Here is an 18,299-nt window from a genome sequence, read left to right as displayed (position 1 = left end):
GGGGGGGGGGGGGGGGGAAGGAAGGAGTCTTGCTCACGGGACTCTTTTTTCTGAGGGCTTCTTAGCCGGCGAAAGAGGAAGCGAGGAAAGAAGGAAGAAAAAGGCCAAAAAGAGAGAAGAAGAAGAAATAAAAAGCGATGTAAGGTAAAATATCTAATTATCTAAAATGACGGGCTGTTCACACCAAAAAGGCAATAAAGGAGAAGGCAGCACCAATCAAAAAGTCGCGGCGACAATAATGAGGAAAGAAAGTGAGGCTGGAAAAACGTGTGGCGATACGCATGGGAGGAGATTTCGGGGGACCCTTATGGCAGTTCAAGGCTCCAAGGCTCCAAGGCTTCACGTGCCAGCCAGCAAAAGTCACCTGAGGAAGAAAAGAGATTTTCACTCCTTCCCTCCTTGTTCTCACCACAGCGAGAAGAGCAATAGCAGGTATCAATTTTATTATGTAAGCAATAGAAGGGAAAAATCCTATGCCATTTTATTTTCTTCATCAACTAATATGACATCAAGGCTGGCTTTGTTTTATCTTCACCCTCCTTATATCGTCATCAACCCCAGGCAAAGCGGGGTCTGGAGGCATATACAAGCGCCAATCCAGACAAGATCCTACTCAGCTTGGAGTAGACTGGGCTTCCGATAGCCTATAGCGTAGATAAGCCACACTTATGTCTCGTACGGCACTTCTCGTCTTCCCTCGCCCCCAGGCCCTTGTTGAAGAACATCCCCAAAAGAGGCCAGCCATCAAGAGATAAGCCCCCCCTGGCCATCATGGTCTAGTTGCCTTGTAGCTCTTTTGGTGTGTGCACGGGTCATGTGCTACAGTGCCACGCCGGGCACGCGGGCTACTGTAAGAAAAAAAGCCTAGTGTGTCTGCCCTGCTAAGACTAGTCTAATCTCTCTGTCTTATTTTGGGTCACAAGACCTCCCTCGACTAATAACGAACACTAGGTTGCAGTGCCTCCACTATATACCTTCAACTCCGCTCGACTTACTCCTACTCTTACTAGCAAAAAGAAAGTTTCACTATTTCCTATGTCTCCTCTCATTCACACACGTATGCAGGTCAGGGAATGCAAGCAACACCCACCCACCCAGGAACCCGGCTTATAGCCAATGACTTAACCGAAGACCAACAATACACCACCAAGACAGCTTCCTCCTATCAGCCGAGCCGCCGCATCTGATCCGCCAGTCTCTCTTGCACACTGCAACATTGGATCTCATTGTATCGTAACAAGAGGAGAAAAAGGAAAATCCCTTGGTGGTGAAGTGTGGCAGGGTGATGTAATGCGCTTGTTGAAATGTAACTGATCCGCCGCGCCTTTCTACTACATCTAGTATCAGGGTTAGAAACGATCCCTTCTAATCTAGCCTGCGTATCTAACCCTAATATACAAATAGCTTCCTAATTTCCCCACCTTTTCTATCCAAGCTCCCCTTTTGGACAGCACCTAACATTTCTCTGCGCACCTCGAAACCCGCCCATGCTTTACTGTCATTCCGACAACTAAAGATAGCTATGGATGTCCCAGATTTTGAAGCTGACGTGTGGCTACAAAAGGCTTCAGGCGAGCTTCTCGCTGACTTGCGCCAGAGTGTGCCGAAGTTACTTCGAAAGCCCGGCACTGGGGTCAATGGGGCTTCAAAGCTGCGCTACCGTGTGCGCATGCAGGAAGTCTCCCGCTTGGACAGTCAAGTAAGTGGCGAAATGACTGGAAGTCCATAGAAGAAGCTCAAAAATCTAGATCATATGACACGCAGCTGACATCCACCTCCGTGCCTTCTCTCCAGGTCCTAAGCGAGTTCCTGGAGCTCCCACAGCTATTGGATCCGCACCTGCCAGAGCTTGTTCCACAACTAGCTACGGCTTACTTAGACTATCTCCAGACCAGCGGTATGCAGCCCTGCTTGCGTACAAAGTCACATCTAATTCAGCCGCTGTCCGAAGCCGTGGCCCATTTGCTCTACACCTTTTGCAAGGTCCGAGGCGAGAAGGTGATTGTGCGCTTCTTCGACGTCGAAACAAAATACATCGAGCTGCTCCTCTCAGCTATTGAAGCCGACTTTGTCAAACACCAAAAAGAAGCCAGAGACAGTTGTAATCGTAACCTTGATCATAGCCTCGGCTACAATGAACAGAGATCTTGGACCTGGCAGGAACGCTATGTTATTCTTCTCTGGCTATCTCAGCTTCTCTTTGCGCCATTTGATTTATCAACAATCAGTTCCGTTGATCTCGAGGACTTGACTATACCCGAAATTCCAAACTTTAAATGGCCGCCAAACCTGCCTAGCATTGCCGTTCGGCTGATTCCCATGGCCATAAAATATCTGGAAAAGCCTGGAAAGGAGCGTGATGGTGCTAGGGCACTTCTAGTACGAATGAGCATGCGTAAAGACATGCAAGAGATGGGTGTGTTGGATTCCCTGATCAGCTGGGCCTTGAAGTGTCTAGAGCCTAGCGCCGATGTACCCGTGCAATCGGCATATTACTATGGTGGCCGCCTGAGCTTCCTGGCCGGTGTCTTGCGGGCATCAATAGGCACATCCGACATGGATAGCTACCGTGTACCTATCTTTAAAACGGCTCTTGACCTGACCAAGGGTGAGTCGGGCATAGCACGTCACTTGATGGCATCGTCAGTTGCGCGGAAAATGATCATCAAAGTGATGAGATCCGTGACAGCTCTTTATCTGCGGAGCGATGAAAGAAATAGAGAGGGCGCCAGCAGCGAAGATACCATGGAGGTTGTTGAGACATGCATCACCTTCCTCATGGAACGCTTAGCTGACAATGAGACCCCCGTCCGCCTTGCCGCTAGCAAGGCACTGAGCATTATCACTTTACAGTTGTCTCCAGAGATGGCCGAACAGGTTGTCGAGGCTGTTCTTGAAGCTATGAACCAAAAGGTCTTGTGGATTGAAGACGCTAAGGATTCCACAGCTACCAAAACGCGCGACTTATCAGCCGTAGACCCGTTGGAGTGGCATGGTCTAACACTAACCCTGTCTCATCTATTGTATCGACGATCCCCACCAGCATCGCAGCTTTCAAGCATTATCCACGCCCTGATACTGGGGCTGTCATTTGAACAGCGTGGTCCTTCTGGCGCGTCCATCGGTACCAATGTTAGGGACGCCGCTTGTTTTGGAATTTGGGCTATCTCCCGGCGCTATACAACTACTGAGCTTCTGGGCGTCCCCACACAGTCGTTTACTAGTAGCGATTCGATTTGCGAGACCCGTACGGACTCAGTCATCCAGACCCTAGCTACCGAACTGGTAGTCGCTGCCTCGCGAGACCCTGCTGGCAACATCCGACGTGGTGCTTCAGCTGCACTGCAAGAACTAATTGGCCGACACCCGGACACCGTCATTGAGGGCATTTCACTTGTACAGACTGTTGATTACAGCTCTGTAGCGCTACGTTCGCGCGCTATTGACCAGGTATCAAGCAATGCAACACGGCTCAGTGTGGTGTATGGTGGGGCCTTACAGCACGCGCTACTCACGTGGCGTGGAATTGGGGATGCAGATGCTGCAGCGCGTAGGGTTGCGGGCAAAAGTTTTGGTGCGCTAACGCTGGAGATGGCTCGTATGCGACCAGTCACGGCAGTGAAGCAGTTCCATCGGGCCATGGGATTGGTAGCTATAGAGATTGAAAAACTGCAAGCTCGACAGGCTGAGGAGAGGCATGGATTGCTGCTATGTCTAGCAGCAATACTAGATCAGATATCACAGCTGGCAGCATTGGTGTTGGAACAAAAAGATCAGGAAAAGACAAGGGAGTTGCATGATTTTGTGCAGGAGGTGCTTAAGACCACCACAGCGATTCTCAAACAGGTACAGCTTGGTTCATTCCGGCGTGAAGAGCTGCTTGCAGAAGCTGCGAGTCGACTAAGCGTTTCCTTGCTTCCGGTAATCCAAATGGCTCTGTTCACTGAGGAAGCACATGAAGCAGGCCTGCTGCTTCTGCCTGGACATGAGGTGCTCCTTCCCCAGCACCCGGAGCGTGTATGTGCCTATGTCACAGTGCTAAGTGACACCTGTCGAGAGGAGAGAGTCACGCCTGAGATTACGGCTGTTCTCAGCCAGGTGCTTCCAGGCTGGCTCGAGTTTGACCAACAGGAGACAGCTGATGCTGTGTCGCTAGCTAGCCTAGTCTATTTGATTCTCTCCTCACCGGCGCAACGGCTACCAATTGTCCGGATTTGGGCTGATGCCACGCAGAAAAAACACAGTGGTCGCATGGGACACGGCTACGGCTACTTTTATGCTATGGCAATATCTTATCCAGTTACAAGACGGTTAACTGAGCCTAACAACGATATAACTGCCTCTGTCCTGCTCGAACGTTGGAATGCCGACCATGATATTGACACACACGTTGCCATTCTCCGTAGTCTCAAGTGGGGTGACATATTGCGCCAGAACCCACACGCCTTTCTTGATTTACTTGCCGAAGGCTTGAACAACTACACAACAAATGCTCGTGGAGATGTTGGTTCGTTGGTGCGTGTGGCAGCACTACAGGCTGTTGAGAGTATGTGGCGTGGAGTGGACTGGATGTTGGGGGACAGTGCGGCGGAGAAACGAACCGAGACAAAAACAGCCAAGCATTGGCTGCAGCGTTCTGTAGAGTTGTTGCTTCCGGCAGTGCTACGTCTAGCAGCCGAGAAACTAGATCGGGTGCGCGCAGAAGCTCATCAGACGCTGAGTCTGGCACTAACAAAAGAGTGAGCAAGCCGATTCTATCCTTGGGCTGCATATACATCACTGACTTTTCGATATTCCAGCTTGCTAACAGTCTAAACTTTCATACAGATACAGAGGCCCATTTGTATACTTGACATTCTCCTCACGGGATTACTTTTTCTCGCTACTGAATTTGCTACGAGTTGAGCGTTTGCATCCGCTGGTTTTGAAATGGGCCAGGGCCGATATGCAGGCGTGGATGGCTGCCCTAATGGCAGGATATGTAACATCGGCGGAGATGGGAAATGAGATGTTGGTAACCAATAGCCGGGCTGCGTTGGTAGAGTTCGTATCAGACGGGGCTACTAGCAGTCAAGCCAACTCTCTCTCTCCCAGTGACAATAGCATGGCAGTGGCAGACTCGAACCTTGATGTTGTTGCGACTGCCCTTGTCGCTAATATTCGCGCATTTCAGGGCATTGACCGTGTACTCGTACCGTCGCTAGAGATCACAGCCTTTTTGATGCATGTCGGCCTGCTGCAGAAAAGCGCACGAGTGGATGCTCGCGGGCTATGCTTGCAGGCACAGAAGGCAGGCTATAAGAGCGGGAACATGAAGAAGATTGAGGCTTGTGTGAAGATTTACGGCGGACTCGCACGAATGGGGCTTAAAGGGCCGGGGGAGAGTAATAGTGGTGGTGGGAATGGGGTTGAGGAAGATGGAGGCAAGAGCAAGTGGACGAACGACTCTTGTGCGATGGGAAGAAGCACAGAAGCAGTTCTTGAAGCACGAAGGAGACTTGGTGCGCTCATGTTCCACCCTTGGCCCAAAGTGCGCAATTTTCTAGTTGATGAGATCTGGTCGGTTGTGGGCGAAGACTCCGAGTTGGCAGGGCAGCTGTTGGGGGTGAATTGGGGGACAGCCGGGAAAGAGGAGATCCGGGGGGTGGTGGAGAGATTAGGACTAGTATGAGGAAAGAGGGGTAGAGTGAGGAGGATAGTTGGCGACGATAACATGCTACAAGACCACTTTGCATATTGCCACCTAGGAGAAGGCAAAAAAAATGGGGTTTTGGCTAACTGGCTTATAAGTCTACGCGATTGGGGCTGTTATGCATATTATGCATGATCAAAGATAACAAGCGAGCATAGAAAACAAGGGGTAGGGGAACAATAGACACAGACCTACGGAGAGGCGGGGCAAAGGTTGGCCTTCTCTTTGCTGGGCCTGTTTAATTTCCCCAAGTGTCCCAGATCTTTATGCAAGATGATGCAGGCAAATGCAAGCAAAATGAGAACAGAGACGGAGCTAGGTGGAGACGGCGTGCTATACATACGCATGGCAGATGACAGGTACTGGGCTAGGACACTGCGCTAGTCTCGTGGATTTTTCAGGGGCTTTGAGAGACTTCTAGAGCTTTTAGGGCTTTTAGAACAGTGACCATCAGGCGCTATTGGGCGTTAGAAGCAGATGGTAAGCCCTAGAACATTGTTAATGCCCTGGACAGCCCCCTGGTTAAGCATTTAGCATGGGGCTAAGAGACAAAAGGAATAGAGGCAGGCTGGCTCGGTTGTTTTGGCCACTGATGAGACAGTGCTAAATGACAGAACATTGGCACTGATGGTTCTGTCTTAATATATATCGGCATCAGAGACACAGACGGAGTTTCTATTGTAGGCTCCCTGTGAGATGTGCCCACTGCGAGTGCACACATTGTAGTAGTACGACCAAGGCCCCTATGGCGTCATTGTGCAGATGTGGTCTTGACTTGAGCTGAGCCAGACTGGGCCACTACAGCTTGAGAGGCTGAAGGAGGCCCTGGTTTCTCCTTCACTGGCAAGGGGGGTCGCGAAAGGAGGGATACCGTGTTTGTGGGATGGATAGTAGAATGGCTAGTTTTAGGGCGGTAGATAGGATGATGGGCATGGTGTGTGGGATGCGGTGGGCTGAGCGCGAGGTTACTTTAGCGGGATGTTGAGAGCGAACGCACAAAAAGCAGCCAAGCCGGGCCGTTTCCTTGTAGAGGAGGGAAGAGATTGTTGTCAGTGCCTTTCTTTTATGTCTCGCTTGTCTGCCGTGCTGCATACTCTCTGGCACTGTCCGCAGACTGTGTCAACCCCTGCGAGGCCGTGTTTGTTCTTTTCCGCGCTTGGATCATAGAATGGCTCTTGTTTCCATATCAGGAAGGAATCATAGAAACAGGCATGTAGTGAAAAGGAAGTAAACAAGAGCGGCAACTGCTTTTTATTTTTCTCATCTTGTCTGTTTGCTATCACGAGAAATTTTCTTTTCCCGTCTATTTGTCTTCCCATCTCCTCTTCCCTTGATCATTGTCATTTCGTCGTCCATTAGCCTCTCAATCATATGCCTGACAGCTTTTGTTTCCTTCTTCTTTTTATTCGTTTTCATCTCATGTTTTTTCTCTCGTCTCCCTCCTAATCGCAAGCTTTTTTTTTTATTTGTCTCGCTTTCGCCGGCTTCTTATTGGCCCATCACACACAGCCAGCCGCTTTCCCTTCTATCCTACATTTTCGCATTCTTTTTTGTACGGCTTTCTCGATTGCATCTCGCTCTTGATCTTGTCGTCTTCCACTCGCCTAAATTCCGTTCGGTTTCTAGAAGACGCATAGAATCTCCTCTTTTTACCAAGTCCTGCCATGTACTACTGCTGTACCACCTGTACTTTCTGTACTGTCGGTAGCACAACCAGCATCACTACTACTAATACCGCTGCTTTTACTACCGTTATAGCCAACTAGTTGGTGTCGCCTGCGAAAAAGCCCACACCTTTTCCATTTTCATTTCCCAACTCTGTTAGTTATCCACCACGGGAATAATTGCTTTCCGTCCTTGGTGATCACACACGACGACCTAGAGCAGCCAGCCACCTTTCTTACCAGTCCCCCTCCGCCACTCTTTCTCATCACCATGGTATTCTACACTAGCCCCCCGCCCATGTCCACTTTCTTCGAGGATAAGCCCACCCTTCTCGTCTGTTGGTGGGTCACTTTATTCAGCACCGCCATTATTCTTATCAGAGTCTTTGGCCGTCTAGTCCGCACCGAGCATCTCTTCTTTGAGGACTCAATATCCTTCTGGGCTTTGGTCCCCATATACTTGCGCATGGGCTGCGTGCACTATGTCATGTTGTATGGCACCAACAATGCTGATTTTTCGCAAACAATTCTCACTGAGGCTCAGCTACGCCACAAGCAGATAGCTAGCGGCCTGGTATTGGGTGCGCGTGTCTTTTTTGCCGCTTCGTGAGTGTCCATCCTATAAGTTATTTCATCACATCACCTCACTCACATGCTAACCACTACTATTCGACACCAGTCTTTGGGTCCTCAAATTCTCCAGTCTTGAGTTCCTCAAGCGCCTCATAGACTCCACCTGGAAGCGCTCCTACACTAAAACCATTCGCTATGCTAGAATCGCACTGACTGTTACCTTTGCTGCTGTCTTCATTAGCATCTTTGCCGAGTGCCAGCCCTTCAACCATTATTGGCAGGTTCTGCCCGACCCTGGTGGCAGATGTCGACAGGGCTATGTTCAAATGCTGGTCACTGGCCTTTGCAACATCTTTACTGATCTGATGCTAGTCATTATTCCTATTCCCATCATAGTGCGTAGTAACATGACTGTCAAACGCAAAGCACAGCTCATTGTGCTGTTCTCCTTGAACCTCTCTGTCATGATCATTTCCGTCGTGCGTACCCACAACGTCATGCTTGAGCACGGCGAGCAGCAGTACCGTTCTATGATGGCCTCTATAGAGCTTCTATTTGCAGTGGCTGCCTCCAACTCGCTTGTGTTAGGGTCCTTTGTGCGCGATCGTGGCGTTAAGAAGAATAAGTTCCGCTTTGACGGCGATTGCGCTGGCCTTAGCCCTGGTCTTTCAGACCACCAGTCCATCATCAACAGTGCTGCGCCTGGTCGCCATCAAGTCTACAAGAATCACTGGGGCAGCGACGAAGATCTGGTCCAGGGATTAGGCTTAGGCCTCAAGCCTGAACTACGCCAGCAGGACACTATTACATTCGATCCCAAGGACCAACACCCACACTTCACTCCCGCGCCCATTCTTCTACGACCTGTCATTTCCAACACCAAAAAGATCTCGGACAAGTGGCAGATGCCGTTCCACCAATGTAGTCCCAGCTGTGCTGCAGAGCAGAGCGTTGACTCTCTCGTGCCGCGTGACACAAACCGCCGCCATCCCATGTATAGCCATGCTAATTCGCACAATATGGCCATGCTGCCTCGACTCAACACGCAGTTTGCCTCGCGCCCCTGCTTTGCCTCGTCACCCATGTCGCCTTGTCCAACACAGGCTGCTGCCATTGCCAAGGCAGCTTCAACACCACTGACATCGACTGAACAAATCACATTTTTCGATCTTGGTGGGCTCCTAGCCAAGGGTGGCTCGTCAGGCTACAACAACGCAGATGAAGAGATGAATTCTTCTAGCTTCCGCCGTGTAAGCTACGTGCCGCCTATCGAGCCATTGACCGAAGCCCAGCTCCAGAATCAGTCATACTGGGCTTACCAGAGTGCCATGCTGGCAGCACCAATGCCCACAGTCGGGCTCCTCAGTCCAAATCCTGGTTCTGGGAAACGTTTCACAGCAGCTCGTCTGTATGATCTAGGCGGCCTACTCCCTCCAGGTAGCCCGGACGTAATGAGTCCTGACAACGAACACAGCCGGCCACCAAGTTCCGAGGGCAGCTCAGTCAGAACTGAGTGTGGAAGTATCCGGGCGCCTGCACATTCTCCGCCGCCACCACCTCCAGCTACACTAACTCAAACGGCGGCTACAGCCCCAGCTCCAGAAAGCCCTGACGTGCCTAGTTTTGTGGATGTGAGCGGGCTATTAAAGTAGGGCTATTCACAGCGCCCTTTCTGTTTCTTTCTTTTTCCTTTTGTATATATTCGACACTTAGAGTTTCCGATGATACCACACAAAGCGATTTGTTTTTTAATGATTGAACGCGTATATAAAATACATGAAAGCAAGACCCAAGAGTAGTAGAATAAAAGAGAATAATAAACAACAAGACAAGGAAGAAGAAAAAGTAACATGGTGAAACGCCAGGTCAATGCCACCCCCATCCACATCTACACCCACACTCAATGACTTCAAGGTCACCTACTCAACACCCAGACACCAGCTCCGGAAGCCCTTACTTGAACGGCTTTCTTTCCATTCCCTTGCTTCTTACACGCACAGGCGGTAACTAGCATACCGACCAGCCGTCTCACTGTTTCTGATAATTTTCACGACCTGGCCGCGCTTGAGGCCGAGATACTTAGCGACTGGGTCCTTTTGCAGGATACGGGGCAGCTGAGTGTCCTTGAGGCGGTAGCGCTTAAGCAGAGCAGCTTTTTCCTCCCGCGAAAGCAGTATGTGCTTGGGCACGAGCATGTGACGCGTAAGATTAACGATCAAGTCATCCTCAAGGAAGTACTCAATGTGGGCGTAGGACTCAGCAGCAGCGATGTTCTTGCGCGCAGCACTGGTCAGTGGTGTGTGGGTCACTAGAATGGCGGTCTTGTAGTGGCGTTCGACCACGGTCATGATGAAGTTCTTGATCTGCTGAATGCCCATGTTCTCCTCGCCTAGGAACTTGACAAACACCGTACCAACATCAGTTGACAGCTCGCTGCCACCTGCAGCGTTTGTGTAGGTGTGCTTCTTGATCATGGATTCGCTGGGGTTGGCCGAGAACTGCAGGCGGTTGCGACTTTAGGAGAAAAGACAATTAGTTTTGCACTGTTCCCAACAGATCTTGCAGGCTTGGGGGGGAGGGGTATAGGTATAACACATGAAGGCAAACGTACTCAACCTCACCAGTAGGTAGCGTAAAGTCCCGGCGGAAGTCCTCGAGCGACATGTTGATCTCATCTTCGGTCATTTCAAAACCCTAGGACGAATAGGTTAGCGGGGAATGCCACAGCTAAAGAGAGTGAGAGTATCTTCAGGCCTAGCTTACGCGATCAGCAACCATCTCCTTGACAGTGCGCAGAATTTTCCATACGCGCGCAACCGCCTTGTCGTTGTTATCGCCGCCGTCCATTTTTGATTGATTTGTCTATGTGTTGTAAATGTAGATAGGGGGAAAATAGAAAGCGGCAATCTTGTAGAAGCAAAAAAAGTGTGTTGCGCAAACTGTCGAGATTCCAAGTAGGAAAACGTGATGATCTCTCAACTAGAAGATGTCGTAGTGGTCGGTAGGAAACAATAGCTTGTGTTTTATCGCAATCAATAGGAGAATAGCTAGTAGTCTCTCAATACAAGATGAACACGAGAGATAGGCTCTTATAATGCGCAAACACTTGTGATATCGATAAAAAATGCAAAAAAAAAAGTTTTGGCAATGCGCCTTCAGCCTTGCGTCTGCCGGCCCACATGCAGTGCCCAGAATATTACTAACAGGCCGCGGACAGCTGTCAGCCATGGCTAAAATGCAACTTTCTTATGCTAGAGACATTCATACTTTGACTATATAGCAGTCTCCGGTTGACAAGGCTGTGAAGACTGTGGGGCCAGAATAATGGCTAGATGTCACCAAGCACAAGGGCCGCCGCACATAAGGACACAACTCATAGCACGCTATCAACAAATTGTTTATTTTATTCTGCTTAGCTTCAAAGCCCCCTTCTCCTTGGTTTAGGCCTGTATCAAGAAAATCTATACTATAAATGTGAGTAGACCTTTTTTGCCCTTTTTCTTCTTTCTTCCTCACTTCTCTCGCTTCTCTCGCTTCCCTCCCTTCGTTACCCGCAACTAAACACCTGGTCTCTACTTTGTTACTAACCTCTTCCGCTTTCTGCTCTGTGACGCAGTCTTTTCTCGGATTATCTCTTTTGTATTCTTTTTCTGTCAGCCCAAGACCCCTTCGGTGTTTTCCTTGCTGGATCATCTCATTTTCGTCTCTTCTACTACAATGGCTACCCAGACTGTTACTCCTGCTGATGCCCCGGCCCCGGCCTCCGATGTCAAAGTCAAGCCTACTAAGCCCGATGAAGATCTGTTCAAGAAGCAACTGGCCCAGGCCGAGGCCAGCCACAAGGTCGCCATGGACAACTACGTAGGTGCACCTTGCAGCCATTTCTAAGAGCTCAATGGCTTATAGCATAACACATTATTATGCTTTTTCTTCCCATCCGACTTACTCTCTTTGCTCCTCTCAAAAAACACAATTGTTTCATTCCCTCTCACCTGACCACTCGCTAACCTTTACCATCTCCCTCTCCTCTCATGTAGAACGCCATCCGTGACAAAATCGATCTTGCGTTCCCCAACAAGAAAAACGGCGCTGAAGAGTCGAACCCCGAAAAGAAACGCCGCCAGGACCTCATCAACGAACGTAACGAGATCCGCAAGGCTCAGGCCGGCAGCAAGTCATCTCGTGCTACCAAGCTCGACCAGATTAAGCGCCTAGACGAGCAGATCAAGAGCCGTACCGCCGAGCAAAAGGCGGCTCGCGGCAAGGTGGCCTTCAAGACTGTCGAGGAGCTTGACGCCCGCATCCGGGAGCTTGAAGCACAAGTCAACTCGGGCACCATGAAGATCGTCGAGGAGAAGAAGAACCTAGCAGACATCAGCTCGCTCAACCGCATCAAAAAGAATTTTGGCCAGTTCGCCGAATCCCAGAAGCAGATTGACGACCTACGAGCCAAGGTTAAGGAAATCCGCGATTCTATGGACGACCCTGAACAGAAAGCTATTGGCGAGCGCTACGCTACTATCCAGGCCGAGCTCGACGACATGCAGTCCAAGTCTGATGAAGTCTTCAAGAACCTGTCAACCCTGCGTGATGAAAAGAAGAAGCTCCATCTTGAACAGCAAGCCACCTACGCTGCTATCAAGCAGCTAAAGGACGATTACCACAATGCCAAGCGCGCCTATGCTACCTATGAACAGGAGCAGCGCGCCAAGCACCGCGAACGTATCCGTGCCGAGCGTGAAAAGGCCTACAAAGATGCGCAAAAGGCCCGTGCTCAGGAAATGCTGCAGACGGCCAGCTTGCCTGCCTTTGCCGACCAGATCCGCCTTGCCACCTCGCTACTAAAGTTCCTCGACCCCTCTGCTGTCTCTGACGCTAAGGCCCCCCTGCTTGCCGACCGCGGCCTCGCTGCCACCGATATTCGCAAGGTTGATGCTAGCGCTGCGCCCAAAGGCACGGTGCTTGTGCGCAAGGAAGACCGCGACGAGGAGTTCATCACCTCCGCCGCATCCAAGAAGGGTAAGAAGAATAAGAAGGCCGCTGCTACCTCGGCTTCTGAGTCTGCCCGCGGCTTCAACTGCCCGCCCTCAGTTGTCCAAGACTGCTCGTACATTGGTGTTGAGCCCCCCATGAGCGCCGCTGAGGTTCCAGGTGTTGTTGAGCAGGTCAAGGCAAAGCTGGAGGAGTGGAAGAAGAACCAAGCTGCTGAGACACAAAAGGTGAGTTTTATTTTTTCTTTCCCTTTCCTCTGCCCCCCCTTTTTTTAATCTGATCCCCATGTCGTTGTTACATGTATCTCTTGTTACCTTAACCTGTCCTACCGTGGGGACTATTTGCTAACTTTTCCTGTCTTGCTGTAGAACATCGAAAAAGCTAAGAAGGAGATTGAGCGTCTGGAACAGGAGGATGAGGCTGAGCGTGGTACCGATGCCTAGACTGGACCAAGTTAACACCGACTGGCTGGCTGCTTGATATCCGTGTCGGGCTACTGGAGTTGGAACAAGTAGGTCTGTTACCGTCATTTAACGCACTCCTCCTCTTCATCCAACCGGGCCCAAGCAGCGCAGCTCTGTTTTTTTATATGGTTTCCTTGTGGTTATGTATGTCATGTTCTCATTTGGGTTTCTTTTGCTGTTTTCTTGCGGGTGGGTTTTACTTGTCTATTTTCATTTTCATTTTCATGTTGTTTCTTCTCCAAGACTCATCTTCAGGTGCCCCTTGTCTCCATCCTTTTTACTTCCTTATATAGAGAACTTTGTTTTTTTGCCTTGTCTGGTCTACTTTGCCATCCTTCCCTTCACCGTCTTATTTTAACCCCGGAAATAAAGCATGTTCATCTTCTTGCTGTCTTGTATCACGTTACATCTACATTCTTTGAGGAACCCCTGATATAGCTTACACCTTGTGGTCGTGTTCGTTGTAAGTGAAAAAATGTTTCACGTTGTCTCAGTTGTCTCTCTCACCTACACGTCATATTCAGCGATATCCCACGACTAGTTTTCAGGACAAGCGAATATATTTAACATTTGAAATCCAAAAATTAAGGCTCAACTGAACTCCGCTAGCGAGAAAAAAGACAATAAAAATTGAAGGATATGATAGACGACAAGTAAAGCAAATAAAAAAGCAAGAGATCATTTGAGTGTGTGTATTTGTTAAAGTAGATAACATCCTGTGATATGCTTTAGGCAAAGAAGCAAAAGCAAAAAGATCGAATTCCAGAAATGGAAATCAAGTAAAACAAGACGAGGCAAGCAATAGCAAAATCCAGCGTCCTTACACATCGGGGGTAGTCTGTTTGCACTGGCTTAGGAATCGCAGGACGGTATAGGATAGAGGCCCTGACCACTGTCGGCAGCGAGTAGGTAGAGCAAAGGGGCTTATGCGACGACATAAACATAAAAAGAAAACGAAAAAGAAAAAAAGAAAAGAGCGCAGAAAAAAAGAATCAGAACGAAAATGGAAAATAAAAGCCGGTTCTGTGGGCCCGGGGATATCACACACACATATGAATAAAACAAGTGAGTTTGCCGCTGCCAATTTTGTTGTACATCACTTTAGTACGGCTGGTAGTACGACTGCGCCGGTGGAGGGCCGGGGGGCGCACCTCCACGGTAATTGATGCGGTTCATACGGGCCGGGGGAAGTGCACCATTGCTAACAGGGCCAGGTGTCCGGCGGCCCACGTTGGCATGCGGCGAGATTGGGCGGCGGACCATCATTTGCGCATGCGGCGGAGTCGAGCCTTGACGGGGCGGAGGTAAAGCCATATCTGCATCATACATGTGACCGGCCTGTATGTTCGTAGGCCGACGGCCTGCCTTACGGCCACCTGTTAGGGCGTTAGATGGTGGGTCCTTGACACCAGGCTCGGCATCACCAGGCAGAGTCAGTTCAACGAGACCAAAGAAATATTCAAGCACTTCGGGGTAGCGTTGCACACTGGCCTGCCAGTCTTGGTCAATGCCACGCTTTAGAGTAGCCTGAGCCGCAACCATTTCATTGGGATGCGGCGGCGACTGATAATGATAGTAGGCGTGACTCGTGATGCGATCGAGATGTGCGGCGTGGGCAGTTTTACGACGCTCGGTAAGTTGAGTGAAGTGAGCCAGAATATAATCTTGGGCATGGCCACGGACCCATGCTCTATAAAAGGGAGCGATATGTTAGCGAGAGGGCATCAAGGGGAGAAGGGTGCAACTACATACCGAATATCATCATATACAGACTGCATAATTCGCTGCTCTGCATGCTTAATTGCCATCTCGAGACTCTTGGACTCACATTCGCAAGCAGTGTTCGCAGGCGAGCCACATATCGCACAGTCGGGATCCATTCTAACTAACTGTTTTTGTGGGGGGGACGGCGTCGCTGTTGATCCACGATCTGGCCTGGGAGTTCTAGAATATACTCTTGAAGGGCGTAAGCATCTGGGGTCCATTTCAGGCGATTTTTGGAAGCGATGAAAGCAAAAACAATGGAGGAGATGATATAACGACGAAGATGGTGACAAAGACGACAAGGTAAGGCAAAGAAATGAGGAAGAGATTGTTGGAGCAGGGATAACACGGGAGATACAGCAAAGAAGCGAACAGCGGCTAAAAGAGAGAAGCAACGAAATGTATAACGCAGCACAACGAATGAATTATGGGTGCTGGGCGATAGATAGAGTGACATAGACAATAGAAAGAAAGGAAGGAAAAGACAAGAATTAGAAGTTCAATGTCTAGGGGGAACTTGACGTCAAAAGAGGGCCAAGATAGGCTGGCCAAGCCAAGCCAGGTTCTGGGGAAGACTATGGGGAGGGGCCAGGGCAAACAGGCTAGCCTCGTGGGGGAGACGAAGTAGACGATGAGCTCCAAGTCAAGACAAGGATGTCAAAAGACAGGGCGAACACCAAAATAAAGCAATGGATATAAACAACGAGTGACAGCGGGATGAGAAGAAAATAGAGATTCGGGTTTAGAGAACAAAGAAAAAGAGCCTTTCGGCACCTTGGCAAATTAAGGAAAACAAGAGACACAACCAGAAGGGCCGTTCGATTTCTTAAAACGCAGCAAGGAGAAAATGAAGACAGTTCCAGTAGGTAGAATGGGACAGGGGAACAGGGGACGAGAAATAAGAAAGAGACAATGAGAAACGAGGTAGGAGCAGAACAGCAGGGGGGTTAGAGAGACTGAGGCTGGACAAGGAAACAATAGCAAGACGAGGCGAAAAAAATAAGAGGAAGGGAAAGATGAGAGAGACCGACAAGCAAGACAAGATAGTGACAACCAAAGCAAAGGCTGCATCAAATCAGGTCAGGTATTGGTGTGTTGTAGATGTATGAGTGCAGGCGGGACGAATGGGAGATGGCGGACAGCTACAAGGATGGAAATGGGATGGCGAAAGGACGAACGAGCGAGTGAGCGAGAACGAAAGGAAGGAGAAAAGGATAGTTTCTGGTGCTCTTACGTCCACATAAAACGAACACAAATGCAGATGAACCACACGCTATCATCTCTTTTCTCTAGGCAGTTTGTTCTTCCCTCACTGCGTGAATGTGGGGTGTCCTAGTTGTCTAGTCTGTAGCTAGATCGACCGGGGAAGTGGGGGGGGGGGGCGCAGAAGAGAAGAGGGGAAGGGCCAGGGGGGTGCCAGAAGAAAGAGAGGAAAAGAGGGGGGTGAATCTGAGCAGAGTGTGCGAGAGAGGAAGAAACAAAAGACCAGTAGAGCGTACTAACAGCCCATGCATACCTGGATCTGAGTCTGGATCTGGATTTGGAGTTGCTCAATAATGTGGCTGGAAAGGTGGGCAGTCCAGAATCCAGAATCCAGAGTTCAAAGTCCAGGGTCTAGAGTCTCAAAGTCCGGAGTCCCTACAGCTCGCAGTTCATGAGACTTGGAGCCGAGGAAGAAAACGCGTGCATCTCTCTGTATTTCTTGCATGCTTGCTGCTAGAGCTGCGTCTACCGTAGAAACAGAAAACGAACTAGCTGGCAAACCAGCAATACGCACACCTACAGCGAAACACATGTTCGTTGACAAGCCCACAGGTTCACACGCAGTATGGGCCAGCAAACACGCATGAACGTATGCACGCGCGCACGTATACATGTAGAGAGCGATGGGAAGGCGAGAGACGGTGCAGCAACATGAAGCATGCGTGCCCAGTAAGCTGACAATAAGATGAGTTCCAGTGCCTGGTGTCTAATGTAGCGTGGTCTGGTTGGCAGTCTAGGCCGCAAGTTTGGATAGCCTGGGCATCACAGCGCCGGATGACGAGCGGCACAGTGAGCGCGAGCTTACTTTCGGCGGCCCGGTCGGTCTGTGTATCTTTGTTTGCCTGGCTTTCCCTCGTGATGCCATGTCTTGGTTACTGGGAGCTGGCCTGACTAGGCTAAAACTGGGATGGGCTGGGAATGTGCATGTGCATATGCATGTATGCATATGTATATACAGGTGTGCAGACGCTGCAATAGCAGCAGCACTGTGTGGTGTGTCCGTCTGGCCGATGCTTGGGCATATAGCAAGACAGAAGCGAGTTGTCTGTCTAGTTATATACTAGCTAGTCACCCGCGATCGCTCTACCGCTGTAGTCGTGCATTTTGGGCTGAACTCGACAACTTGTCGAGAGGCAAGATACACTTCTTTGAGTAAGCCAGGCAGGGAGGGTTGGTGTGCTGGGTAGAGAATAAGGAGAGAGGGACAAAGACGAGGGGTGGCTGGACGGGGTAGCATCAGACATTTTGGGTAGGGACGAGGATGGGAGGATGTGAGGAGAGGATGGCGATGATGTGGATGTACTGAGAAGGGTTCGTGCACTAGAATGGCATTTCAGAGGTGGTACTTACGAGAAATGGCCAAAATGACGACAGCTGAGGCCGGAGAGTAATTGAAGACGGGGTTGAAGTCGTTATCAAGTCGACTATCACGTGATCGGTACAAGTAGAAGAGGCAGGGGGCTTGATGCGACGACGAGGACGAAGGCAAGAAGGTTGAAGAGAGAAAAAAAAGAAGGAGGGAAAAAGAAGGAGAGAAAAAAAAAGGAAGGGGAAAGAAAAGAAAGAAAAGGCCGCTGCCAAAGAGAACAGGCTGAGAATCTCTACCTGTCACTATGTCAGGTACAAAGAACACTCTCGCGGGGCGATAAAAAGAGAGGGGAGCAAAACAAGCCAATGGGGAAAAGGAAAATAAAGACGAAGATAGCAGCTTCAAAGCGGGCCTCGACAAGTCCGCAAGATGAGTAAGCAGAGCTGCGCCCGGGGGTCTTTCGGTGTACGACTAAATAGGAAAAGAAAAAGCGAGGTAAGATGAAGGGAAAAAGTTGAGGAAAAGATGAAGAAAAAGAAGAAATGCAAAGGCGGAGAAGAAGGGGGGGAAAAAGAAAG

General features: G+C 49.8%; 5 protein-coding genes across 5 annotated transcripts; 3 read left to right on the top strand and 2 right to left on the bottom strand.

The window, feature by feature from the left end:
- Positions 1-1,522: 1,522 nt before the first annotated feature.
- On the top strand, positions 1,523-5,671 carry HOO65_020142 (Tubulin-folding cofactor D; the record flags this gene model as incomplete). The annotated part of the gene is made up of 3 exons (XM_071006296.1): positions 1,523-1,699; positions 1,765-4,739; positions 4,828-5,671. 3 exons carry the CDS (start codon positions 1,523-1,525, stop codon positions 5,669-5,671), a joined length of 3,996 nt encoding a protein of 1,331 aa, XP_070860780.1.
- A 1,956-nt stretch (positions 5,672-7,627) lies between these two features.
- Positions 7,628-9,581, top strand: HOO65_020141 (uncharacterized protein; the record flags this gene model as incomplete). The annotated part of the gene is made up of 2 exons (XM_071006595.1): positions 7,628-7,962; positions 8,036-9,581. 2 exons carry the CDS (start codon positions 7,628-7,630, stop codon positions 9,579-9,581), a joined length of 1,881 nt encoding a protein of 626 aa, XP_070860779.1.
- A 336-nt stretch (positions 9,582-9,917) lies between these two features.
- Positions 9,918-10,776, bottom strand: HOO65_020140 (DNA-directed rna polymerase and iii subunit rpabc1; the record flags this gene model as incomplete). The annotated part of the gene is made up of 3 exons (XM_071006994.1): positions 9,918-10,443; positions 10,541-10,623; positions 10,693-10,776. 3 exons carry the CDS (start codon positions 10,774-10,776, stop codon positions 9,918-9,920), a joined length of 693 nt encoding a protein of 230 aa, XP_070860778.1.
- Positions 10,777-11,646: 870 nt separating this feature from the next.
- Positions 11,647-13,364, top strand: HOO65_020139 (uncharacterized protein; the record flags this gene model as incomplete). Its single annotated transcript, XM_071006664.1, has 3 exons — positions 11,647-11,790; positions 11,967-13,148; positions 13,290-13,364. 3 exons carry the CDS (start codon positions 11,647-11,649, stop codon positions 13,362-13,364), a joined length of 1,401 nt encoding a protein of 466 aa, XP_070860777.1.
- A 1,122-nt stretch (positions 13,365-14,486) lies between these two features.
- On the bottom strand, positions 14,487-15,193 carry HOO65_020138 (uncharacterized protein; the record flags this gene model as incomplete). Its single annotated transcript, XM_071007041.1, has 2 exons — positions 14,487-15,075; positions 15,138-15,193. 2 exons carry the CDS (start codon positions 15,191-15,193, stop codon positions 14,487-14,489), a joined length of 645 nt encoding a protein of 214 aa, XP_070860776.1.
- Positions 15,194-18,299: the final 3,106 nt, after the last annotated feature.

The sequence above is a fragment of the Ceratocystis lukuohia genome (assembly GCF_044167205.1).
Source record: "Ceratocystis lukuohia strain C4212 chromosome Unknown Supercontig2_pilon, whole genome shotgun sequence".
NCBI lineage: Eukaryota > Fungi > Ascomycota > Sordariomycetes > Microascales > Ceratocystidaceae > Ceratocystis > Ceratocystis lukuohia.
The sequence above is the reverse complement of the archived record's forward strand: the minus strand, read 5'-3'. Positions and strand labels throughout refer to the sequence as shown.